This window comes from Crinia signifera, chromosome 9 (genome assembly GCF_055691185.1).
Source record: "Crinia signifera chromosome 9, ASM5569118v1, whole genome shotgun sequence".
Classification (NCBI taxonomy): domain Eukaryota; kingdom Metazoa; phylum Chordata; class Amphibia; order Anura; family Myobatrachidae; genus Crinia; species Crinia signifera.
The window spans coordinates 121,295,320-121,322,473 of NC_139225.1; the positions used below are offsets into that span (position 1 = coordinate 121,295,320).

General features: G+C 41.0%; 1 protein-coding gene across 3 annotated transcripts in view; it reads right to left on the reverse strand.

Moving 5' to 3' along the window:
- Positions 1-9,181: 9,181 nt before the first annotated feature.
- Positions 9,182-27,154, reverse strand: part of LOC146035907 (fibronectin type-III domain-containing protein 3A-like) — a 91,233-nt gene continuing 73,260 nt past the window's right edge. For all 3 annotated transcript variants that reach the window (XM_083159613.1, XM_083159615.1, XM_083159614.1), the window contains exons 16-26: positions 26,760-26,828; positions 24,696-24,814; positions 23,815-23,920; positions 22,651-22,826; positions 22,451-22,564; positions 20,409-20,558; positions 19,952-20,235; positions 18,346-18,558; positions 17,765-17,931; positions 15,303-15,424; positions 9,182-13,568 (exon numbers count right to left, since the gene is read on the reverse strand). In XM_083159613.1, the coding sequence (XP_083015739.1) occupies positions 13,251-13,568; positions 15,303-15,424; positions 17,765-17,931; positions 18,346-18,558; positions 19,952-20,235; positions 20,409-20,558; positions 22,451-22,564; positions 22,651-22,826; positions 23,815-23,920; positions 24,696-24,814; positions 26,760-26,828 (1,838 nt within the window). In that variant the 3' untranslated portion in view covers positions 9,182-13,250. The remainder of the gene's footprint in view (positions 13,569-15,302; positions 15,425-17,764; positions 17,932-18,345; positions 18,559-19,951; positions 20,236-20,408; positions 20,559-22,450; positions 22,565-22,650; positions 22,827-23,814; positions 23,921-24,695; positions 24,815-26,759; positions 26,829-27,154) is intronic.

Below are 27,154 nucleotides of genomic sequence, written 5' to 3' on the forward strand. Positions count from 1 at the left end.
CTCCCCAAAAAAAAAGGGGGAAAAACTCAAGTTGACCTTCAGCGGTCCACCTAATGACCATATTAACAAAGCCTTATTGGTACCCAAGTGTATGAGGCCTAATGATGGGGGGTATGGTGAATAATTTGCAGTTGGTTTTCTGATTGGATAATTTTTTTCGGACTTTTATGGAAATGTAAGATAATCCATTTCACCCTTGACCGCAACATATTTATACATTTTTAGGAATTTGAGGGCCTGACTCAGACCTGATAGCTCATCTGAAAAGTTGTTAGCTGCCATCCAGAGTGAAAACCCACCCTGTGCAAATCTGCGAGTGAATTGCGAAAATACCTGAAGATTTCGCAATCCGGTGTGCGTTCTCACATCCATACGCAATTTACTCACCATTGAATTATTTTCCCAGTCTGTGCAAATATGAGTAAGTCTGACCCCTTCTCAACTCGGAGACAGATCTATACAGGCTAATTGAGGCAAGCGCTGACGTGACACACCCTCCCTTAGACCATCTGGTCACACCTGTTTTTTTTCCTGACACTCCCAGAAAATGGGCAGTTACCACTCCCAAATGCCAACTTCCTGTCCTTCAAATTGTGTGGGGACTGCGAATAGATATTTTTTCTATTTATTCCGATATTTATTTATTTACAGTTTCTTATATAGCGCAGCAGATTCCGTTGCACTTTACAATAGTAGACAGTGATAAGACAACCTGGGTAACAACAGACAGACTTGGAGGTAGGAGGGCCCTGCTGCAAGCTTACAATATATAGTTGCTCCAATGTGCGTGCATGCAGTCATTTGATTATCGAATGGATTCCAAATTTGCACATTTGTCATCAACTCTGACTAAGGGGGGTATTCAATGTCAGGGGAACGGCTGTCGAGCAAGCTCGACAGCCGCGCCCCTGTCCCGTTCTCGCTTGGCTCGACTGGAGCTCGGCGGTCGGCGGTCGGGATTCAATGTCCCGGCCGCCGAGCGGCGAGAAAGGGGCGTGGCCGCGAGCTGAGGATGGAAATAGACGAGCTCCGGCCAGGAGCTCACCTATTTCCGGCTTTTCTCGGCAGAACAAGCCCGACAGCTTGTGATGCTGTCGGGGAAGACAGCATTGAATAGGGCCCCGCAGCCATCTCCCCCGTCGGGAGATGGCTGCGGGAGCACGACACAGATTGCATACCCCCTAAGACTATTTGCAGCACTAATAGGCAATCTGGTTCATTCCAAAAATCCATTTGATTTAACAAACTCGCCTGAATTACCTTTTTTGACCATTTTCCAGTGTTTGGGGGCAAATGGTTGATTGAAATTCTCTCCAAAACATTACAAAGTTTTCAATCCAACCAGTAAATTGGTTGTTTGGACAGATAATTTCAAAGTGTATGTCCAGTTTATGGAGGAATAACAATTTCTGATGAGAATTTCTTTTAAAGCAAAAGGCGCTTTAGATCCAGAATTTGTAGATGTATCCCATATCTTGGCTTAAAGAAGCTTTATTCAAGGAAATAGATTAAGACAGAGTCCTTCATCTTTGTAATCTGGAGCACAATCTGTTTCCAGACCTCAGGTAATGGATGGACTAAATATATTTTATGTTGGGGAAAAAAAATATACTTGTGCACCCTTAGGACCGTTTCACATGCTCAGGTTGACAAAATACTGCACGGACAAAACCTGTGCCATACACTGTCGTTAATAATGGACAATATTGTGCCTATTCACACGGTTGCAGCCAGATGTCACCACTGGAAAGGAAGGCTGCCGGGCTGTGGCCATCCAGACCATTGTAAACTTCTGTGTATGGCACAGCTTCTTGGCCGTGCGGTGTTTCACCACCTGGTGTCAGCCGGAGCGTGTGAAACAGCCCTTACAAACTGTGTTCCGTTGGGGGTATCCGGACTGATCACAGACTGCCTTAGGATAGACAGTCATATGGTTGACCACTAAAGGTCGACAGAGTCAAAAGGTCAACAGGGTGAAAAGGTCAACATGCATTTTTTTACAATATTTTCAGCCGACGTGCTGACAGGCGGTATTTCATGCCCTACCATCTACTAGGGCGTGGAGGGAGAATAAAATAGTGTGCCGAGTTTGAAGCATGGCGAGCTATGCGAGGGGACGCGGTACACTTAGACAGTGTCCATATCGACCTATGTCGACAGACACCCTAAAAACAGTAAAAACTCATGTACACCTTTGTCCATGTTGACTTTTTGACCCTGTCGACCAGTAGTGGTCAACCATATGACTGTCTATCATGAGTCAGTCTGTTTTATACCATAACCGTCCTGAACAGGTATCGATCACAGTACATGTGACAATATATACATATAAGCATATACTGTATACACACACATACTTGAAGTAGGTGCAGTGCAATAACTACCTACTAGCCACAGGGTGACTAGTCTGAAAAATAGCCCAGAAATGGAATAGCGCTGCCATCTGGATGAAGTCACTCCCAAATCATCCTCTGCCGCAATCACGCTGATGCTGCTGGGCACGTTTGACCTCTATCTGCTGCTCATCTGAGGGGTGTTGTTGGGGTCCTTCTGTTTAGGTTGCTGTCCAGGTGGTTCCCCCCTGGCCTGGTCGTTGTGGTGTTTGTCTGCCGTGCCTCTCACCAGCATTCTGCACAGCTCCCTCGTTGTCTGATGATTTCCTGTTAGGTTGCATTGGAACCTACACAGCTGAGCTGCACATGCAAGGTTATAGAATTCAAGTAGAAGACCCACCTTAAGAGTTTGCCACCTCCAAAGCTCATTATGTCACTGAATAGGTGTACAATATATATATGGCGTCACAAGGGTTCCACAGCAACCAATTAAAGAGTACACCTAATCAAAACAGGAAAACAGTAACTTACAGTTGAAGACAATACAGGACAAGTACAGGGTAAAGGATTATAGGAACATCAGCCGATTACTGCAACATAAGTATCTAGGTGGCAGCAAACAGCAGGATTTGGTGCAGTCGGAGACTACTGAAGTAATAAAGGATAAGCACATGAGGTAAGAGGTCCCTGCTCGTGAGAGCTAACATTCAAAAGAGGAGAGGCAGACAGCCGGGGTGACACAGGAGGGGTAGACAGGGTGTGGAACAGAAGGTTAGGACGACACACATGCAAGCTAACAAACATAATACAAAGCAAAGTATACAAAAATGTGACTAAAAATGCAAGAATAAAAAATGAAGATAGACAATAGACAGATAGCAAATTCAAAACCGCATGCAGTTTTCCGTTTTGTAATAATGTTTGGGATAAAAAGTATTGGAATTCTGTTGTATAAGATATATACAATAGATATACAGTATCTACTGATCTATGATGTAAATATACTGTATTTATTAGTAATACTGTGTAACTGGCTGTATATCATAGAGCAGATCAGGATATGCAGTGTACAGTATTGCCAGTATTACAGTATTGCCATGTTATTTGGAGCAGGTTATATATTTCATGTAATCCGTTCATCACCTTCAGAATAGTATTAAAATGAATGTTTTGTATACGGCCTACCACCTCCTTTTGAAAGAATGCTTTACTCTATAGACTTAACAAGATTTTAACATTTTAAGAGCCAATTATCCTACCAGTATATTTTTGAAGTGCCAGAGGAAACTGGAGTACCCAGAGGAAACCTACTCAAGCATGGCGAGCATATACAAACTCTACACAGTTAGGGCCATAGTGGGAATTATACCCATGACCTCAGTGCCTTTTGGCATTAGGTCAACCACTGAAGTTTGACACATGAAAAGGGTCAACATGGCTTGAGATCGACAGGGTCAAAGGGTCAACACAAGCATTAGGTTGACATTGGGAAGATCGACAAGGGGTTTTCATGATTTTTTTGTCCCAAATGTCAACACAGTCGACATGGGCACATTATTGGTGCATTTCGTCCCCTCGTTACGCTTGGCATACTATTATCTTCTCCCTCCACGCCCTAGTGGACTGCCTGTGGGCACACGTCGGTTTGAAATTTACTAAGATGGGAGCTCTATTGAAGATGAGATGTTGTCCATAGCAACAATCAGATTCTACTTCTTATTTAGCACCTTCTAGAAGATAATAGATCTGATTGGTTGCTGTGGGCAACATCCCAATTTTCAATGGAACTCCCACCTGGGAGTCAGGCGTCCTTCTCAAGTGTCCTCTTTGTCCACTATATAACCCATTGCAGCAAAGAATGTATGTGCCCAGCGTAATTGGCTCAACATTTCATCTATGGGGCTTTTGATATAAGAATGTGTCCTTCATGTGTGTCTTGTGGAAGTGTGATCACTTATTTACTTGTGGGGGGGTAAAGGGGAAGAAGACTCCAATAAGACAAATCCAGTGTAGTGCGTCATTTTTTTGTATGCAATTTTGGTCATGTATTGGTTTCATGTATACTGTATTTTCAGCGTGTTCTGCATAACATACATGCAACACGCTAACATATCAATAACTGAGCAGATCGCATAGTGTTAATGGTGGCGTTTAATTGCAAAAAATGGCTTACTAAAAAAACAAAACACAATATTATATGGAGATTAATCATCTCTCTCTCTCTCTCTATATATATAAATATATATGTCTAGTGTCCGTTTGTGTCTCTCTGAAATGCTACAATCTGTTGGCAGCGAGTGAAACTACATCTATTTCTCTTTCACACATGCACAAACATAGAGGCAATCACAAGGTAGCAGACTAACTTTTGAAGCATTTGCTTCGAGCAGGCTTACAAGTAACTTATATCTGACCCCTGGGAGTATCGAATTAGTCCCAATGCATATTTTGGGACTAAAAAAGTCTGCTAGCATGTTATGTGATCGACGGTCATTATGGGGTTATTCAAGGGTTATTTAGGGCCTATTTTTTCAGTAGAAAAAGGTCCTGTTTTAGAGGGCGATAACACATGGATCCAGGATAACTGGATCCACGTGTTATTGCAGATCCGTGGGCTGTTTATTGGGGATTATGCATCGGTTGCCTGATAAATGCCTGGTTATGGGGCTGAATGGATAGCCCTGGGCAAATCCATTAGCTGTGGGAATCTACTGCAGCTAATTGGATATCATCCCATGTCTGTTCCAACTATTCACGTACTGTATAAAAACTACAATTATTGGTGTATACTTGTTAGTATGCTTTTATATAAATCATTGGTTTGCATCAATTTGGAGTCCATGTTATCTGTGCAAAGAAGAGACTTTAGGTCACATTGTTTATGCTGGCTGAACACTGATTTTTTTTAAAGGGGCAATCACTTACAAGGCAAAACCATGCCTTGTAAGAGATTGCCGCTTTAAAAACAACAACAACAACAACAAAAAACCTGTCAGAGTTTGACCAACGTCCTGCACATCCACTGTCTTTGTAGAACATAGTAGTAAAGGCGTATAAATGAATGTGTGTGTAAATATGCTATGCAGCAAATTTGGTATGCCGCTCACCGGACCTCATTTGCCCCTTTGCACGAATTTAAGTAGCTGTATCCAGGTTTGGAATACCTTTATACAATAACACATCGTCCCTTGCTATTTGAAATCAGTCTTACCAAAAATACCAAAGTTATTTACAGACTTAAGCGGAGTACACACTAGAAGATAATTTCTAAAGATATGCACAATAATGTTAACGATTTCGTGCATATCGTCTACGGTGTACCCACTAGATCGATAACCATGCATGCTCCAGTAGGTCATTATCGACCCCCAACGGTACATGCAGTGAAATTTGGCCTTTGTCTTTTAGGACTAGGTGTTTATCGTTCAGTGCCTACAAACGATAATGGTAAAACATGAAACAAGATTATCACTGGTAAAGCAAACAATATATATTGTATGCCAAATCTTTCAGTGTGTATGGACTATATCGTTCATTCTGGAGCTCCCGGGAGTTCAAGGAAAAAAAAAAAGTTAATAATATATCGTTTTATACAGCTTTAGAATAAAAAAAAGTCAAAACTCTTCAACCATTTTTTTTTTTTACTTTTTATTAGACATTAAATATATTATCTATTTCATAGTAACAATTTAGTAATACATAAGCAAGGTAATCTTATATTGTAGAAGACCCCTCGACATACAATGAAAATACAAAGCAACATATTTCTAACAAGAACACCACTAAAGTACATAAGAATGGAATGTAATTAATTTGTAAAATAATAAAAGTAAACCATATTTAAGAAGGTAAAATCGGGACCATTTCAGGGCTCCATATTTACTGCAAGAATATTTTGTAAAATTATCTTCTAGTAAAAACAGAGCTATTAAATTATATATCCCAGCGTCTCCCCTAATAAATATGGGCACCGTTATAAAGTATAAATGAATGGCAGTGTGCTAACTTAATCAGTAACTTGAAAAGCATTAATTTATGTTTTGAATAATTATGATCGGTTTAAAAAATGTCTGCTGAAATAATAGAGAATAAAAGAAAATGTTTTAAATGTAAAATACACAGAATTTGTTTTTAGAATGCTTCAGTTGAGATCTCAAATATGTTATATGGAAAATAAAAATCCTTTGGCAAGGGAAGTTGTTTCTACATGACATGAATTATGAGTAAATGATCAAATAAAATGGAATAAAATGTAAACATGCCTGTAGCTAGAGATGAGCGAAAATTATTAAAATTAATAAAATCTAATATAAATTTACACATTTTATTGTTGAATTTGCCAAATGTCCCCAGTCGTGCCCCAACCACAATGAACCATTCTTTAATGACCGCTTTATATTCAAAGATTATGATTTCTGAGAAATGTAAGCGATACATTTACTAAAGATTCTAAAAATGAAGAGGTGATGTTGCCCATAGCAACTAATTAGATTATGTGGGGTATTCAATCTTGGCCGTTGTTTCTGCCCGGGGAAATAGTGTCCGCCGCCTATTTATTGCTTCCATTTCCGACAGCATCGGAGGCGGATTCCCACAAAACAGATCCGACTTTAAAACAAGTTGGATCTGTTTTGTCAGAATCGGGCGCGGACTGTCGATTTATGGGCGTTTCTTGACAATCCGTGGGTGTTTTCGTCGACACGCCAACTTCTTGGCAATCGACAGATAGAACCCTAAATTCCGCATGTCAAGTATCTGGTTGAGCGGAGCGAAAACTGCCCAGGATTCCGACTGTCGGGATGTTCCGACTGTAGGAATCCCAGATTTAATACCGCCCTATGTCTATTATTTCTCTATTGCATCCTGGAAAATAATAGAAATTGATTGTTTGCTCTGGGCAACATCACTTTTCATTTTTGAATAGCTTCAGTAAATTGATTCCATAAATGCACAACACAATGCTGTAGAGCAATCTGCAGATTGGCACGGCAAAAAAAAAAAAAACAACAGGAAAATTTTTACGTCACACCTCCGCAAATCTGCCTGTTCCATTGAAAAGCTTGATTTGTATGATATTTTGCTCATCTCTACCCGTAGCCTAACAAGACTTACGTGTGTACAAAAACATATGCATAGACTTACACACAGACACATACATAATGTGCTGAACCCGTTCCTTGCAACATGGATCATTGCAGTAGGGCCAAGTAAAGCGTCACAAAAACTGAAGTGATATTCACCAAGACAATAGTTGTTTTTTTTTTTTTACTACAGGTAAAAAACAGTACATTCAAACCTTACACTTTTTATGACTTGTTAAATCGAAATAAATAAAATACCATACAAAGAATATATTTGTGGAAAAAAAATATTTTGTATGCACCATACACCTACTGTAAAGAAAGTGGCAATACACGTCTCTATAAAATATTCATAAATGAAACGATATGCAGAAATAGTCATAGATGATTGACACAAATCAGAGCAATTATGTCTAATATGTATTATCGATCTTAAAAATGAATAAAAAATTATTTTAGCGTATATTTTGCACAACTGCAAAAGGATGATGATTCAACAGGATTGGTCAAGAATTTCACAAAAACATCTCACATTAAATATGAACACTACAATATTTACCTACAAATATTTTCATTGTAGAAGTGTAGTATATTCTCCTAATCTGCTATAAAAGTGACTTTGGGGAGGGCTACCTCCTAATATGGAACATTATTTGCTGTCAGAAACGCAGTAATTTTAAAATTGATGCAAATTATACTCACACAGTTGTAAACTGTTTTAATCGCATATAAGTATTCTAAATAAAAAGAAAAATACATTGTGAGATAAAAGAAAAAAAATTCTCAAATATAAAGTGATGGAATGTATATTTATATATATTTATATTTTCAGCATGAACATCTTACAAAAAAAACATCTTATATGTAAAAATATTTAGGTTAGTAGATAATACATAATATGGGAATCCTCGTTTAAAAAAAAAAAAAACGTGCGGTTTTACTTTTTTTTTTTTTTTTTAGATTATAGACAGTATAAAAAACATTTGCTCACTTTGAGCCAAATAGTGTAACATTTATAATAAATGCACTTTTTTTTCCTCCATAAAGACAAATCTGTGCTTTTTCAGAAAGTGCTGCAATATATTCTTGAGAAGCACAGAAATTTAGATTTTTCTAACACATAAATGAAATGCAAAGCAGGTCAAAAATATGGATATATAGATACATGGTTCAGATACAGAGAAAGGGGTTTTGTAAGGCGGATTATACAACAGTGGCGGAAGTGTCACACTGTTCACGAATGGTATATTGCAACGAAAATATGGAAAATAAAACAAGTTCACTTAATGCTTAAAAGGCAGAGTATACAAACAATCAGCTGTTGGCTAATAGCTGCACATGCCAAGCAATATACATCATGTTCCCTCACTCACACACATTATATATATATATATATATATATATATATATATATATATATATATATATATATATATATACATATATACATATACACACACACACTGTTCCAACACAGCCGGCACTCGAAACAATGCAAACAGCTTGCTCCAGGTGCCCGAGGGATTAATGACAGGAGTCCAATTCCCACAACGGGGAAATAAACGGCACTCAGGAGACTTCGATACCAGTGCAAAAAACGTGTATTGAGAAGGTCATGCGGGGAACGTTTCGGGAGGTTAATCCCGTCCTCAGCCCCAACCTACAGCTGTAGGTTGGGGCTGAGGACGGGATTAACCTCCCGAAACGTTCCCAGCATAACCTTCTCAATACACGTTTTTTGCACTGGTATCTAAGTCTCTTGAGTGCCGTTTATTTCCCCGGTGTTGGGAATTGAACTATATATATATATATATATATATATATATATATTATACACACACACACACACAAACACACACACACACACAACACACAATCCCTATCACTTACATAGTAGAGACAGTCTTTTGTGTGCTGAACCAATATTCTGTCGATTAAGTCAATAGGAATCAGTGTTAGTGATATTAATAGCGTTATGAATCCTCAAAAATATCTGGCCTCCTCTGCTTTAATTAGACAAGAAACACACCATAGCGGGTATCTTAATTTACAACTATAGCATGCTGCATATCTTGTGGAATATGATTATCACTGGTATGTTGGAATACGAACCAATTGCTAACGTTTATTTTTTAAAATACCAGAGACCTAAAAGGGTTAGAACTCAAAATGCTTATTTATTAAAAGCTATCTTTACGTAAAAGAAACCTTACTATACGGTGTGATCTAGCATCGCTTAAAAACTTAAATGATAACTTTAAAATAAAAATGACATGTTACCAGGCAGAGCAATGGCAACATGTTCACAGGTAAGTAGAGATAACAGTATTTAATGCCTGCAGCAAAGAATTGGGACTAAAGGCTTCCAGATGAGTGCGGATTCATCGGATATTGCTCCATGCCGGACAATATAGATTAACAACCTGTACAATGCATAACAACAGAATGTTTTAACGCCGTCTTATTCCGACATCTCTTTTACGGTCTCATGATTTATACATCAATTGAATTATATCTCTCTTGTTTGCGGTATAGTGATTGTGCAAAAATGTAAAGTTTCGGCAATATCCCTGACACGTTGAGTAGCTGGAAATTAAATTCAGCAATCTCAAAAAATAAAATGGAAAAAACTATTTTGTATTCGATGTATACTCTTTACAAGGCACATATTTTTAAAAGGCTGGTATGCAAGATCGTTAACAGTTCATTTCTTTTTGGTGTCAAATTTACCGATATTCAAATTTGAATCTGTAAAAGGCCACAGTTTATCATTGTTGCTAGGGAATTCAATTCAGCCCAATGGGGCAGATGTACTAAGCCTGGTGAATAAAGTTGAGATAAAGGGGCAGGTGATAATGCACCAGCCAATCAACTCCCAACTGTTATTTTTCAAACATAGCTGATTGGCTGGTATGTTATCAACTTCCACTTTTATCTCTTCACCAAGCTTAATACAGCTGCCCCAATGTGTCACTAGTCATCACTACAATGACCAGCTACGCACATTAGCATGTTTTATCCAAGGCAATATTTGCTTATTTTCCTGAGCACGTCTATGGCATTGCAAGGAAAAAATAGACACAGAATGCCACCGCTCTTTTGCATGCGAGGCACTTAAAGCACGCTGCAATTCGCCCTTTGCATCCCGTTCAAATGTCAATTTATAGAATTATGATCGACCTATTATGTACAAAGGTAGCAAAACATCCAAAAAGAAACCCTGTCCATTTGCCTCTCAAAAAAGACCCCATTGGACTGCCTCTATAAACTCTTCAGTACTATAGATCTAGTAAAAACAAATACAACCAGTACATTTAAACGTACACACGTACATTATACATATTCAGAGCTTAACAGCCAACAACTCATTGCCTATTCTAGAACATAGATATCATATACAGTGTTAACTCGGAAAATGCTTTCACAGTGTTTTCATTTAAAATAAGTTTTGGTTAAATAAAAAATGATGGGCAAATAAAAATATGTTTTTTTTTTTTGTTCTGCAACTGTCTGTTTAACTTTGTGGGATTTGTCTGCATCTGATAGACGGTAATAGAACCGCGCAATAATGCACTTTGTTTTTTCTTCGCGCAGTGAGCAGCATTTGTACTAATAAATGCACAGTAAGAAAAGGAAAGACGAAGCTCTATATAAAGGAACATAATTTACCCATAATGCAGATTATGTTCCAAATCTGTCATTTGTATAAATGTTCCGTGCTCAATTTCAAGCTGTGGAGCAACATTTAATCAATGTCAGCTTACTACATGAAATACGCTTAATTTTTCAATTTCTATGTTAATATTTACATATTTTAGGCTCTCTGAAAAAAAGATCTATCTGTAATATTTGCCAATTAGTTTTTTCCTTAATTCAGAGTATATAAAGTTACATTTGGGAAGATTTGTGTCTTTTAATGACTAGTCAATATTCACATTATTACTGTGGAACGTATTGCTGCTAAATATGTTTGACAGGTAAGAAATAAACTTTCTCCTTAATTGCATAAATGTTTTTTTGTGTAGCACAATCGGGGGGCACGAGTGAAAACTACTGCACAGGTATGTCTACAGTTGGTGAGGTAACCCTTAGCAACAAATTCAATTCTAACCCAGAAGTCCAGTATACAATTTCCAAAGTGAACACAAATATGTGGTCGTTCGGCACTACAAAAGTTTTTGAACACAACTGCAACAAACCCAGTTTTATCAGTTTCACTAAATATCTGCTGTATTTAGAGCCAGCTGCTACCTGCCAAATTTACAGCCATATCTTAATCACTTGCCACAGTTAATCACACCATTACCTTGATGAAATAATCACAGTGCTTTGTAATGATCTCAAACGATTCTCATACGCCTGCCAAAATTCTAGAGCTTTCACTGATAGAAGCCGTAGATTAACAATAAACTGAATTTTCCCCCACATGAAACAGGAATTGGCAATACTCACAAAAACAACCTTTAATTCTCCCCCAACTGAAAAAGCTTTTTACAACGGACTCTTGTTGCATCTAGCACATATAACAAAATATCCAATGGGAGGTCACTTTATAAATCACATGATGCTCAGGGAAACTGCCTCATCACATGCACAAGAAAAGCACAATATTCACAGACTTGGAGGTTCTACAGTACCTACCACAAGAATTCTGCAACAGGTTAACGAATAAGCAGACTGGATTCATTGTTTTACTTAAATTTTAAAAACATTATTTAAAAAAAAACAAATCAGCAATACTTGGTCACCATTTGCTAAAGAAAAAGTTAAAAGGTAAATGATAGTGAAGTGTGCAGTATAGAGACGGTGTAATGGTTAGCATTACTGCCCCACAGCACGGGTTCAATTCCGACCATGGATGGGTTCAATTCCCACCATGGCCCTAACTGTATGCAGTTTGTATGTTCTCTCCATGCTTGTGTGGGTTTCCTACGGGTACTCTGGTTTCCTCCCACAATTCAAAAATGAACCCTAGTGTGTAATTGTGTGTGTACATGGGTAGACTACATGGGCAAATTAGTTTGTCAAATTCTATATTTAAGCTGTTATTCTATTCTTATAAGCAACCCATACAATGGTCACAACCGAAATAAAATAAGTTTTAAAACCTACATTGAAATAATGCTAGCCTGAAACAATCTTATAAACAGGCATGTCCAACATGAGGCCCTTCCTTCCAAGTCTGCTGTGCGCCTTTTCTTGGACCCAGCTAACAGTACTTGTAACATCTGCAGCTCATCCTGCTGGGAAGAGAATTACAATTCCTAGAAGACTACACCATGTGAGCTGGTGACTGTTCTAACGCAATAGCAAAAGGCTTTTTAAAGCTGAACCAAATTCTTCTAAGCATATTTGTGAGTGTTATGGAGTCTTATTTTACGAAGGTGCAATTTGTGATTTCGCTACTCTTCTCCATTAAAACAACAGGACAGTGTGAAAACAGACACATACACTTGTGTAACGAACAATCCTCGTGTGAGCTACCACAAACAAAGCTGAACATTTAAAAAAAGGACATGCTTTTAAAGCAAACGGCCCATTACATAAACGATCAGCACCATCTTGACCTTTGAGCATATTAAGGCATTTAAACACCACGGCCCTAGAAGAACAGGATTTATATTCCCTTTCTAAGAGATTCATGATGTTTTATGTTCTATGTATAGGAGGATTGTACTAATCCAGCCTCTCGATGAATGAGCAGCAAGAATGGAAATGCACTTATATATAATACAATCATTTCCATCTATAAATTTAATTAGAATAATTAAACATAAATATTGAAAAAAAAAAAAAAGAAACTGTACGGATAATCTTGGGAACGGCGCATGAAAATCTACTTAATTACAAAGTACTGGATGACGACGGCGAAAAGAAATGCTACGACGGCAAACATCATTAGGAGCAATATGGCAAACTGCTCGTCGCTGAGAGGCTTCCTCTTGCTTTTTGTAGCCTCCAGCGCTGCGTTTGCACATGGCAGGTCCAACTCCTGTTTTTGAGATGAGAAAGTGGTGTTGGGGCTGTAAGGGCCAAACAACTCCTGCAATCCGTTAGTATCTTGGTATTGCCGCGCGGCGCAAACTCTAAACCGGTATTCACAGTTTGTTTGAAAGTTTGCAAAAGTAAAAGAGGTGTCCATTCCTTTGTATACCTGGCCAAAAGGGAAAAAAACATAGTTAATATAAATACAGTGTTTGATATAGCTAAAAAATGCATAATCCCCCAACATAAATATTTAGCTACGGCAAAAATGCTAATGCTTTTCGCAGGCTTTTGTGAATAATAATCAAATGTATTTAATGATACAATACTCAGCAATTATCCAATATTTTAAAGGGCCAAATAATAGCTGTGTTCTTAACCAGATCTATTGCCTGTACTAAATTTAAAAAATGACAGGTCTTAAACCATGCATAAATATGGAGGTGGTGCTTTAACTTAAATCAGGATGGTGCGTGATCTTGTGTGATTGGCTTGCATCATCATAGCTATCATGAATGCAGATTGGTGGATTCCTTACGAGGGCCTAGTCATTGATGTTACTATGATTGCTGGCACAATGGATTGTAAAGGTGGTTACAAAGGCTACTAGGTGCATAAAAGAGATGCCTATAATACCGCTTTCACACTGCCAAAACGTTTAAAAAAACTGTATTTTTAAACTATATTTAAAATGGGTCTGAGCCTTCACATTGCAGTAGATTACCGGTTTAAATACCGTTTAAGTACCACTCACATCAGTCAACCCGTTTAATCCCCTGAACATGTTTCAAGGCAGAATGCAGTGGACAGCCTATCACAGGTCTGTAATCTGTTGTTTTTGCTAAATACCATTTCAGAGCCATTCTCATTACATCTGAAACGTGTAGGACTCTGCTTTTCAAACGGTTTGAAATACCAGTTATCTTTAACTGGTAAATCAACCCTGGCGCTTTCCCACTGCAGCCTTAAATGTTTTGAAATGAGAAAAAAATGGCAATATATGTTTAACAAGTGCGGTGTAAAATGGGTATGAATGTATGTGTGACGGGCTGCCGCTTTGTGAATTTTTCATTAAACTTCAATCTAAATACACCGATAAATGCCATAATACACTATGGGGTTTATGTACTAAGCTTTGAAGCGCAATAAAGTGGACCAGGGTTACAGTAGAAGCCAATAAGCACCTAACTGCCATGTTACAGGATGTGCTTGAAAACTGACGGGAACTGATTGGCTGGTACTTTATCTCCATTCACTCTATCTCTCTAAGTTTCCAAGGCATATGTATATATAAGGGTACGGGGTCGGCGGCACTCGCAATGAATAAACCACACCAGGCGGATGTAACCAACGTTTCGAGGTCAAGCGACCTCTTTATCAAGGTGCATCAAAGTGAAAAAACAACAGCATACTGTGAACAAACAGATAAAATCATTTAATCTGTGGTTTATTCATTGCGAGTGCCGCCGACCCCGTACCCTTCTACATTGCCAGCTGCGCTGCCTATGGACGGGCACCGCCTTATTCATCATCAGTGAAACTATTATCGTGCTTGGAGTGCCACCATCCCCCGAAATCTATATATATATATATATATATATATATATATATATATATATATATATATATATATATGTTTGTATAAGCAGCAACTGATTCTGTAACTTCAGTGATTAGTAAGGTAACATTAGTATTTTATACATAGTAATATTTAATGGCAGCTTGGAGTTTTTGCAGCCTGTATAAGTGTACCAAGTGATTTTGTAACGTAACTACAAATACCTACAGTATATACAGCAGGGATCACAACATCCTATTATTCGCCCCCACAGAGTTAAAGATCATGCATGCAATTACAAAACTGGGGAATTTACAATAAATAGAGATATAGTCATAGAAGCACCTGATCGACCTCTCTCCCATTGGTAAGTTGAAGGATGTAAACAATTGCATCTCCCCTCATAGGCTGAAGAGGCTCCCAAGATACTTCACACACGTTGTTATCAATCTGGTGCACTTTGGGTGCTAAAAAGATTAAAAGGATTCAATTCCTGTAACATGCGAAACTCACAAAAAATATATATTTAACATTGTTTTTTGTTTTGTGGTGACGCAACAGCAGTCACCCTGCAAGTGCTCATTCTACCATCTGTACTTCTACCAGTGTACACTACCATATGCACCTCTAATATTGCCCACCCTCTCAGCCCCACCTCTGCGAGTGTCCACCTTAGCATTTACACCTCTATCTATCTGTGTCCACCCTAGCAATTACACCTATTAGAGTCCACCCTCTCAGCCACACCTCTGCGAGTGTCCACATTAGAATCTACACCTATACCAGTGTCCACCCTCTGAGCCACACCTCTGCCAGTGTACACCCTAGCACAGGGCTGGGCAATACCGTCCCTCCAGATGTTAATGAACTACACATCCCAGGATGCTTTGCATTAGTTTTGCTATGTGGCCATGCTGAAACTGATGCAAGGCATGTTGGGATGTGTAGTTCATCAACATCTGGAGGGCCGGTGTTGCCCAGCCCTGCCCTAGCAATTACACCTCTCTCATGTGCCTTTCTTAGAATATATAAACCTCTGCCAACCTGATGATTGCTTCAGTGTCCTGTCCCCTGATGCAACTATCCGTATTAACCATGTACTTGTCCTAAACGGTCTTGTGCTGTAATCAGTTATGTGTTTTTGCCCATAACTATGCTTTGTAAAGCGCTGCGGAATATGTGTGCGCTATATAAGAAACTGTTAATAAATAAATAAAATAATAATACCAGTGCCCACCCTCTCAGCCACACCTCTGCCAGTGTACACCCTAGCATTTACACCTCTTCCAGTGTCCACCCCTAGCAATTACACCTCTACCAGTGTCCACCCCTAGCAATTACACCTCTGTCAGTGTCCACCATAGCAATTACACCACTACCAATGTCCAACCTCTAAGCCACACCTCTGCCAGTGTACACTCTAGCATCTACATCTCTGCCAGTGTCCACCCTAGCAATAACACCTCTACCAGTGTACACCCTAGCATTTACACCTCTGCCAGTGTCCACCTTAGCAATTACACCTCTACCAGTGCCCACCCTATCAGCCACACCTCTGCCAGTGTACACCCTATCATTTACACCTCTGCCAGTGTCCACCCTAGCAATTACACCTCTACCAATGTCCAACCTCTAAGCCACACCTCTGCTAGTGTACACTCTAGCATCTACATCTCTGCCAGTGTCCACCCTAGCAATGACACCTCTACCAGTGTCCACCCTAGCAATTACACCTCTACCAGTGTCCACCCCTAGCAATTACACCTCTGTCAGTGTCCACCGTAGCAATTACACCACTGCCAGTGCCACTGGCAGAGGTGTAATTGCTAGGGGTGGACACTGGTAGTGGTGTAATTTCTAGGGTGGACACTGGTAGAGGTGTAATTGCTAGGGGTGGACACGTAGAGGTGTCATTGCTAGGGTGGACACTGGTAGAGGTGTAATTGCTAAGGTGGACACTGGCAGAGGTGTAAATGCTAGGGTGGACACTGGCAGAGGTATAGATGATAAGGCGGGCACTGGCAGAGGTGTGGCTGAGAGGGCAGGCACTAGTAGATGTGTAATTGCCAGTTAAAAAAAAAAACTATTTTTTTAACTGTTTCCCACGAGTGTTTTACATATCCAAAAAGAAAGTGGCCATTAAACACAAAAGTCTGGGTGATGTGGTAAGACTCCCATTGACCTACACTTGACCTCTTATGGACCTACAATTTAGGGTAAACCGCTTGCCAGGATGGTATGGTGGAACCAGGGATGATCGTCTTTCACACCACACTAAAACCGCACAGCTCCTAGTGCACCGTCGGTCTGACCCTCCCGCCTCCACCATACTATGCTGGCAAGCTGTTTACCCTAAATTTTAATTGTATGTGAGCTTTTTTATTATATAAAAGTTACATTTATAGATCATTGTGCACTGTCTCTACTTCTGTGGAGCCGTGGGATTGGCTATTCAGAGAAAAGCTGCACCGTACCACACACAAAGCGAGCTGTCAGCTCCGTTCACTGAGCAAGCTGACAGCACTAGTGTAACACTGGCGACCAGCGAGATTAATGTACACTGCCTATCAATCTCAGCCAGCGACCCGCGGGGACACACACACACGCACTGATGTAGGAGCATTTTCTAAACGACTTAGCAGTCCAAACTAAGCAGTCACTTCTAAAATGCCTTAATATCAGCATGTGTGTAGGCCCCATTAATCTGTGTTTGTTTTGTTCTATATGTTTGTTTCAAACTTTAAAATTGAATAAAAATATTTGATGGAAAAAAAAACTAGGCAGAATAGGCCGATGCGGACACCAACCTTTTAATGCTGCAGGCAGAGATTTGGTTGTAGCAAAACTGTAAACTTCGGAAAAGGGTCCTTCCCCAGCTTCATTATATGCCTGGATTCTGAAGTTGTATGTAGTCGATTCATTCAGCCTCTGCACCTTGTATGTATGACACGGCCCATTGTAGATCGTAAAAAACCTACAACAAAGGAAACAAATACAATTTCACATTTGCAATAAGAACGATTATAAACCTTTTGAAAAATAATGTTTCTGAACTGAAAATCTATCAGCCATGAGGCCAATTCCACTGTATGCAGGTGATTGTCACGATTTAAATACAGAGGAAATTAGTGATGGCCTACACTCTGGCAACTCAAGTGTTAAAGGAACAACTCCCCAAAAAAAAAAAAAAAAAAACAGACTTCGCCGGATCGTTAACTAGATTAATTAGTGTTCTCTTTGTCCATTAATGGAGAATAGAACTGGTAATGCGAGTCTGGCAAACACTAACCATTTACACATATTGAGCTAATGGACAACTAAAATACAAGAGGACGTATGAACGGCCCATTAATCACTGATAATGTGTTCCCGTCACTGGCACACTCACCTGCTGAGCTTATCCTCCATTTGTAGGTTGTACAGTGATGTTTCCGTGGCTAGAGCTTTGCTGGATCCGTCCCCCCACTTCAGCTTAAGGCTCTGGTGACTGAAGACCACACATTCCAGATGGGGAGGATTGGGAGGTGGCGGTTTAGTTTTGGCTTTAATAGATGGGCTGAAAGGACCTGCTCCTAAGCTGTTTATGGCCTGAATTCGTATTCTAGAAAAATAAACAAGAAACACTCAAGTATACAGTGACAAAGAAACCACAACTTGGTAACAATTATAGGATTATTGATGCCAAAAAGCAACTTGTTTTCTATAGACCAGATATCTTTTACTTGGTGCTCTGGGAGTTCAGCTCTGCCTGTACCACGTCAGCCTAGTGATCCGAAACAGAATGGCTCCCAAGCAGCTGTGCATGTGCAAGATCTTGGAAAACCTGAATAGGTCATTATGGCGCTTGCAGGAGTAGGTCTGGCGGTGGGAATACCGAGCAACCTTAGCTGCATGCTGTGTGTTATATTGGGTATACATAGGGATGTAATTCAATGCTTTCTGCGAGCTGTGACGGCGAGCATTGCTGCCTGCTCGCTGTCACAGCTAGCGGGGTCAGTTTACAACTGACCCCCTGCACACGCGGTTTCCCTCTCGCTAGGTTTTTGGAGTGAGGGGGAAACGGCGTATACGGTGATGCACCAGTGGTGCCTGTTGAGCGATCTGTCACAGCCAGTGTTCTCTGCAAGCAGTGTAAATGTAGATTGGCAATGGCACCGTGCTCAGTGTGTATACCCCATCAGTAACTCAGAGGCCGCTAACCAGTTGTTCTATTCTTTTGTGTGTCTCTGTTATAAATAGTATGTGATAAATTATACATTCATTGTTTGTCTTCTCTTCCCTTTGATGGCTTCTCCTATAGCTTTCCCATCAGTTATCAGTAATTTAATAAGACTGTCAAAGTGGAATAAAACAGTTTTATGAAGCGTGCTAATTACTGGGAAATTCAACTGTTCCAGACCACAATTAATTATCGCACTTGTCGTGCCCAAGTAGACTGGGATTAGCTGTGTAAAACAGCTGAAAACTGTCGGAAGTCTTGCAGAGTTTTTGCATATTTCTGCAATCCACCTCAGTAATGAGTACACCTACAGCATGTACCTGAATTAAACAACTGAATTGCTCTGTGCAGGTGCCCGTTGGTACACACTGAGCAACGTAGGTCTGTCGAAGCTGCCCGGTCAGACAACATAATGCAGCCCTATCGGGCAGTGTGTATGTCAGATATATGCGGGTGCCTACAGTTTCCAGTGACACAGTCAGGTATAGGGCCAGATGCACTAAGCTTCAAAAATGATAAAATGGAGAGTGAAACAACCAACCAATCAGCTCCTGTCTGACATTTTCCAAACACAGTCTGTGACATGGCAGGTAGGAGCTGATTGGCTGCCTGTTTATCACTCTTCATTCAAAACATTCACCACATTTTGCCGTTACAGTTTTTACTATGTACTACTGCAAAACTGGCATGCAAATGTAGATCATTTAATAAATGGGAGACTCACAGCACTGATCGATTTAATGTATATATTTTAAATATATTAATTTTGCATTACCGGTAAGTGCGGTCAGGGACCAGATTGGGGAGGACACAACTTGTGACACAATCCACAGTTATCTGATGCTTCTCTCCATACTCTATGGTGTATCCACTGATCTCTGCCCCGTTGCAGCATGGCTCCATCCACTGGAGAGCAAGGCACTCTGATGGTGAGGGTAAAGGAGTTTCCAGGAGCTCCTCGTCAACAATCTGTAGCAAGGACACAGCCGCAGGAACAGACGCTGGTGTTGTAATGACCCCAGTGTCTCCAAACAGACCAATCCCAGCCATGTTAACAGCCTGCAAAGCAGGATAGTAATCCAGTGATCATTCATGAAGTCAACAATATGTCAAAAAAATTCCAGGGATAAAAACTGTTTTATTGAAATTTAACTTTAGATTATTCATGTTCGGAAGCATTAAAGCATGGTTGATCATGGTATTTTTTTTAATTTTCATTGTATTATACCCACCTGAACTCTGCAGTAATAGGTAGTTGCTGGCGTAAGTCCCTTTATTTCATAGCTAGAAGAAGAACCACTATAAAGGACTTGCATACACCCTTCCATCCTGCCCCACTCTAACCGGTACTCTGTAATCTCTGCTCCATTACAACCCGGAACCTGGATATGAAAGAATAAAATAAATCACTGGCTGAAATGATTTACTTTACGTAAGAATTTAACAAAAACAAAACAGATCAATAGATAAAAATCCTAACAGTGAGTAAAGGAAACCAGCAAGACGTAGCTAAGAAACCATGTAACAGACAACGATGAGTAAAGGTGAAATTCTCCACCTGCAGTGGCTAAAACAGACAAATGTATGTTCCAAAGCCTCCTGGGAGAGAAGGCAACTGATAAGGTTTTGTGAGTAAGACCAGGTGGCCACTCTGCCAACCTGGATTAACAGAGCCCCAACACCGTACAGCATTGGTGTAGCCAACCAATTTGGTGGAGTGAGCCTTAAGCCTGGAGGACACGAGCATCCCTACAACGGTGCTAGCCTACCCAATGATCATCTGGTGGACTGACTTGTGGTAGGTCCCCTGAAATCTCTACTATGGGCAGAGAAACGTGAGGAAGCCTGTGGACCAGAACTCCCGCGATTCCTGGAAAAATTTGCCCAACAATTTTGTAGCCCTGATTAAATCAGCACTTTAGCTGCGGTTTGTCATGGACACCGCCTGGACGATCACATCATCGCAGATATCTGTCCCATTGGATCTGCAGTCTGAAGGCTACTATCTTGGAGAAAGCAACAGAATGGAACTGCTCTCTAATGTAATGAAACTCCCTGCCGTGATTTTGCTCACTTAACTTTCCTCCCATTGGTGGTCGTGGGTATCCAGAGCACTTCTTGGAACACAGGGCAACTCTGGTTAGCCCTTATAGCCATGACAAGTAATTGCCACGGGAAAGAGTACTGGAACCGCAGCAGAGGACATTATTGCTCCTCATACTAAGAATCAACGGGTCTACTTTCCTGGCCGTTGTGCCCTGGCACAGACATGTGCTTAAGAGATTTCACATCATGAGTGAGAGATGGTGCAAACTATCTGCACACCATTCTTTCCTGTCCGAGACTGTCCCTAAATATGCTGCAGTTACGAAGCAAATCTCTGCCATCTGCTCTATAGGGTTCTGGAAAGAATGAGGAGATAGCAGAGGAACAAAGTTTTGTAAGAAAGAATGCATTTATTTCTCCAGTTTCCTGTCATCATCTGTGTCATCCTGTTGCAGATGGAGGAAGACAGTGAATGGGATCAATTAACCCAAAGTATTTGCAGCCGCTGGGCTCCTAACTTACTACACTGGGCAAATCAGCAACCCACCAACCCCCCCCCCCCCGCACAGATGATTATTATCTCATCAAGCAGCAGCAGCTGACTGGGAGGATCTGCTAAGCTACATCTTTGAACAATTCCAACCATCTGATCCCATGAGAGAGCATATAAATCAAGCCTTGGTCTTTTTTAGCATTGGAAACGTGACAGACACCGTGACTTATCCAACTATATCCGTGCTGACTTTTTCCTACTGCAGCGGAAAGTATAAGCTGCGTCTAGGATGGTGTCATCCTTCTGTGCAGGTCGAAGGACAGGGGTTGTGTCTGCTCCTTTGACCAAAACCCCTAATGAGATCACCATAATCCCTAACCACTGGGTCATTCTCCGAAAAGCTATTTTTATTTTGGGAGGACACACAAAGGACATAAAGTATGCAATCTACAGATGGGCGATTGCTGCATACAGAAATGCCTTCATAGAAAATGTGGGTCGTCCTACAATGTCATTCCACAGTCATCTGTATCCTTTTACATAGTTAAATACAAAGAGAAAAAAATACTTTCTAGAATAGCTATTAAGGTAACAGATCTAGTTTTTGAATATGATGCTATTGGTCAATAGAATATCTATGGGACACATCTAGTAGTAAGACGAGACCTTTCCAGAAAAGCATGGTCATGACATATCTCTAGGAGTACTGTGTAATCCAAGCCCAGCCTTACTCACCTCCCAGCAAGCCAGCACGCAGTTTGCACTCTTACATATTAACAACGGCACTTTGCATCGCTCCGGAGCGCCAGGGGCCGTGCAGAACTCCGACGCCTCTGAATAGGGTCCACACTACGAGACAATCCAGAAACAAAATGAGCACAAAAGGAAAGACGCAATGAGAGTTTCAGTGTAACCACATTGTGCATAACCATTACCCCAGCCTTGTTGGTAGCTTTTATCCAGAAGCAATAGGTCTGCCCGGGCAGCAGGTTGCCCACTGTGCATTCCACATCAGGGCCTTGGTACACTGAGCCCCGATCTTCCTGCTCAGATTTTGCCATATCCACGGTGTAACAAGTTACTGCTGAGCCGCCATCCAAACCCGGAGGATCTAGAAAAAAGGGCTGAGTATTATATAGAGCAGTGACAGTCATGAAAGTTTGTGGTTCTGTCCTCAGACATAAGAACGTATTCATTAAAGTAAAGCATGACAATAAATTACCTCATCTTTTATTCTGTATTGCAAGTAGCATGCATGTAAGACAGTCTGAACCCACATACACCAGTTTATTAATGCACTGAATGGGGTAGATGTTTGAATCTTGGGAGAAAAGGTATCAGCGCACATTATGTGAAACTATAGCAGGCCGATATGCAGGGCAAATGTGTAAACGGTCAGCAACACAATGACTGTTCCGTCCCACTGCAGCTATCGACTTCGACAGCTGTAGGGTGGCGATGCCCTATTACCACAGCAGGGACAGCGCTGTCCCTGCTGTTAGCTCCGGGCTGCAAAGGAGATCTTGTGAGTGTAGCGAGATCTTGCGCATGCTTGTAAGAGCCGGCTGGGCAGGCAGATAGGGCGTCAGTCTGAGCTGATGTGCTGTCAGCAGGAGGGGGCATCGCCAGAGGGAGGAGTTTACACTCCCCTGCTTCAATGTTAATACATCTTGTTATTGTCCCCTTCTTATTGAGGCGAAGCAGGAAGTGTTATATAGGCGCGATAAGCACCGCTATAATGCGCCTGCCCCAATGCGTGATAAGTGACCCGTCTACCATCTCCTCTATGTTCTAATAGCTGATATATTGGTATCTGCTGTGCTGCATGGACGGAATGATATGTACATGAACAACATCGTTCACAGACATATAGATATATCGGACATCGGCTGTATAAACAACATATCGCTCATTGTGTACACAAGCTCTAGCTGCTATCTTCTCACTAGCTGTATGAATAGTAAAAAATGTTTGTGAGATCATGGCCTTAGCAAATGATAAAAAAAAGCCACCATAGAGCTACTTATTTGTCCGACTAAGGAGAAGATTGAATAAGTCGAGAAAAAATAACCTTTCCATGTCTTATTATTGCAACTTACCCCACAATAGACTTAATTCCTTGGGTTTGGCTTTGCCAGCAAGACGAGGGGGCTGACAAGGACCTGGAGGCACAACGGCTGTCTGGACCGTTAATACATCAGAAACCTATAATGATACAAAAAGGTAAGTTAAGTGTTTATCATTTATTACCACATATTGTAGAGAATCCACCCTGATCTGGACACGATAGGGTGGTTTCAGGGGGATGGTGAAGTCCCGCTGATATAGGCAGTCACTGGAAGATTACGTATCTCACATTTCGGCATTAGTGATGGCCCTTGGTAGAGCTGAACAGGAATTGCGGTGTCCCAATTGGAGACCAACATGAATAGTAATATCACTGTACATTGCTGATTGTCGAGCTAAATATTTCTGGATGAAATAATCAGCATTCTAGATACAGTTCCCTAATATAATGTGATCCACAGACCACCAAAGTGTATGAACGAAAAAAACAAGCCAAGGAAAAATTAACAATAGAATCAATGGAAAAAGAAACAGAATTTGAGGTGCTGCCACATCTGTTTCCCACGACCAAGTTACTTATATACAAACCAATCACTACAAAGGGAGTCACGAACTCATCATATTGCTAGGCAGTAAAGACCACCACCCAAATAAGGAGCGGACAGGAGGGGGCACTGTCACAACACTGCTAGCAGTCAATGAAGAATGCACTAATAGCAGGGCTGAGGATCTCATCGTCCGCTTAATACACAGTGGAACTGGCCAACCAGGGGGACTGCAAGTCAGTTATATCGTCTTGATTAGCAAAAGTCTGCTAATGGCAACAATGTTCAGTTGCTGTTGTAATTCTACATTATACTTAAATCAAAGCTACAAGAGTCATACACTCATCCATGAAGGGTTCAGTACTTACCGGACTAGAGCCCACAATGTTGGCGCAATACACTCTGAACCTATAGCAAGTACCAGGCATGAGGCGATCGCAGACGTGTTCCTTAGAGGAGCCGCTGTACACCATATCCCATTTACTCCCTGTTCAAGTAAACCAGAGAAATCGCTGAATCAGGTTTCATTGACCGCAAATAAGTAAATAAAACGGTTTCAAAGCATACAGTATATGGCATTTAGGGAAGATTTATTAAAGCTTGGAGAGAGCTAGAATAGCAATCAGCTTCATACTGAACAACAAGAACAAACAGAACAAAGAAATGTTTATTGGGTGCGGGACCAGGATCCCGGCAGTCACAATGTCGACCCCGAAAGCCTGACTGTTCCATCTGGCCGACTGTCGCAATCCCAACCAACATGGGCTATTCTCCCTTGTGGGGGTCTACAACCCGCAATTGGCCTTTTTTGCATCCACCGGCGGCATATCGGCGGCCATGATTGCGATGTCTGTATACTGACCGTTGGTGAGTCATACCCAATCTTATTTATTAATCTGTTCCAACTTTACTCTTTTCAGGGACATCTGGAGTTTAGTTAATACTACAGAGTCTGGTTTTTTGGTACTTGTTTAGTTTCACGGCGGCAGCGGTATGAACTATCTTCGTTGGCATAGAGTTTATTTACCTTATTTTTGATAGTTTAGTGAGCGCAGCAGCCGGAAGTTCACGGCGGCCATGCTGCCACCGTGAAACTAAACAAGTACCGTTTTTTTTATTAGAAGAGATCTCGGCTTTGTGAGGATTGGAGGAGATGACAATCTGTCACTGGCTTTACACTAAATGAGTGTCACAGCTATCCAATCAGCAACCAGATGTCAGGTACTTCTTTATCATTACTGAAGTCTTCCTGCATTCATTACATTAATTATAGTAATCAGAAATGAGTCCCAATTATTATAATTGACACTTGCAGCAATAAATTCTGGACACAGAGATGCTATTGTGCATGCACATGTTTGAGCAGACTGTACTAGGAAGGGATCCTTCAGATCCCTTTCCCAGAAATTGTTGCAGTGTGTAGGAAAGATTACAATGAAATTCGCTACCAGGGCAAAGCTCCTCTTGCCAAATCTGTCATTTTTTCAGCCCCTATAGAAACTTATGGGGGGCTGTATTTACAGTCAAAAATGGGGGAAAGTATTAGATGGGTGTTTTACAGGGATATCTCACAAAATACTTTCTATAAAGAAATATGTTACTAGGTAGAAGATTTGCTGTCTGTGTAACTTCCCACAGAAGGATGACTTATTCAGGTTACTTTAAAATAGTGAGCGGAAAGTGAACATCAATTTACATTAGTGAGGTTGAGCAATAAGATTGGCCTCACAATAGGGGTTCCAATTCATCCCAAAGGAGTCCAAGGAGGTTGAAGCCCAATACCAATCTCAGCAAATCATTGTTGATAGACCTCACTTTGGGCAGTGAAGCTGGTCATGCAGAAATGGCTTCCATACAGCTGTACACAAACGGATTCAGTATTGAATCCCGGCGGTCGGGATCCCGGCGTTCAGAATCCCGACGCCGGAATCCCGACAGCCGAAATGCCGACAAGGGGGGGACGTGGATCGCCCCCCATTGCGGGCTCGCTGCGCTCGCCACGCAGCGGGCCCAGTGCCTCGCTATGCTCGGCACACTAATTTATTCTCCCTCCAGGGGTGTCGTGGACACCCACGGAGGGAGACAGTGTCGGCATTTCGGCAGTCGGGATTCCGGCGTCGGGATTCTGAACGCCGGGATCCCGACCGCCGGGATTGTAACTGCATCCCACACAAACAACTCTATAGAATTTCATTGTAGGAAACATTAGGATTTGCCTTCACTGGTGAGAATCAGAACAACCCGATCCACCACTAATGACTATGGATGCCATTGCTGTGTGCTAGAAGCACCTGGTAGAAGTGGGTGTGGCAGAGAGGACTAAACACACAATTTAGGTGTCACCACATACTTTTGGCCATGTAGTGTCGCTTAATAACCTAGTAAAAGAAACTCTCCACACAACATTAAAAAAAAAAGTGTTATTTTCTCACCATTTGAGTTTTCCATAACTTCAAGGAAATACTTCAGAATTTCGGAACCACCGTTGTCCTTTGGGGCCTCTATAATATAATTAGACCGTTATGTAAATAAATTGTTTGCTGATTAGGGTAAGAAGCAGTTCAGCGGGATGCCGCTCACTGCTTACACATTAATCTGACCTTTCCACCCAGCTATACATTAGAAGGAGACTGTAACATCTGCACCACCTGTGACACCAACACAGAGTAGGTGAGCCTCCATTGGACATCCACACACACACAGTTGCTAGGAGACATAAACCAACTTGGGTTATGGTACAAAGGGGTCCGTTGATCTCCCCCCCCATTGCCCAAGGGGCTCCTAGCACTCTGAGTGTGTTACCCTTAACAGTGGCACAATACAATAC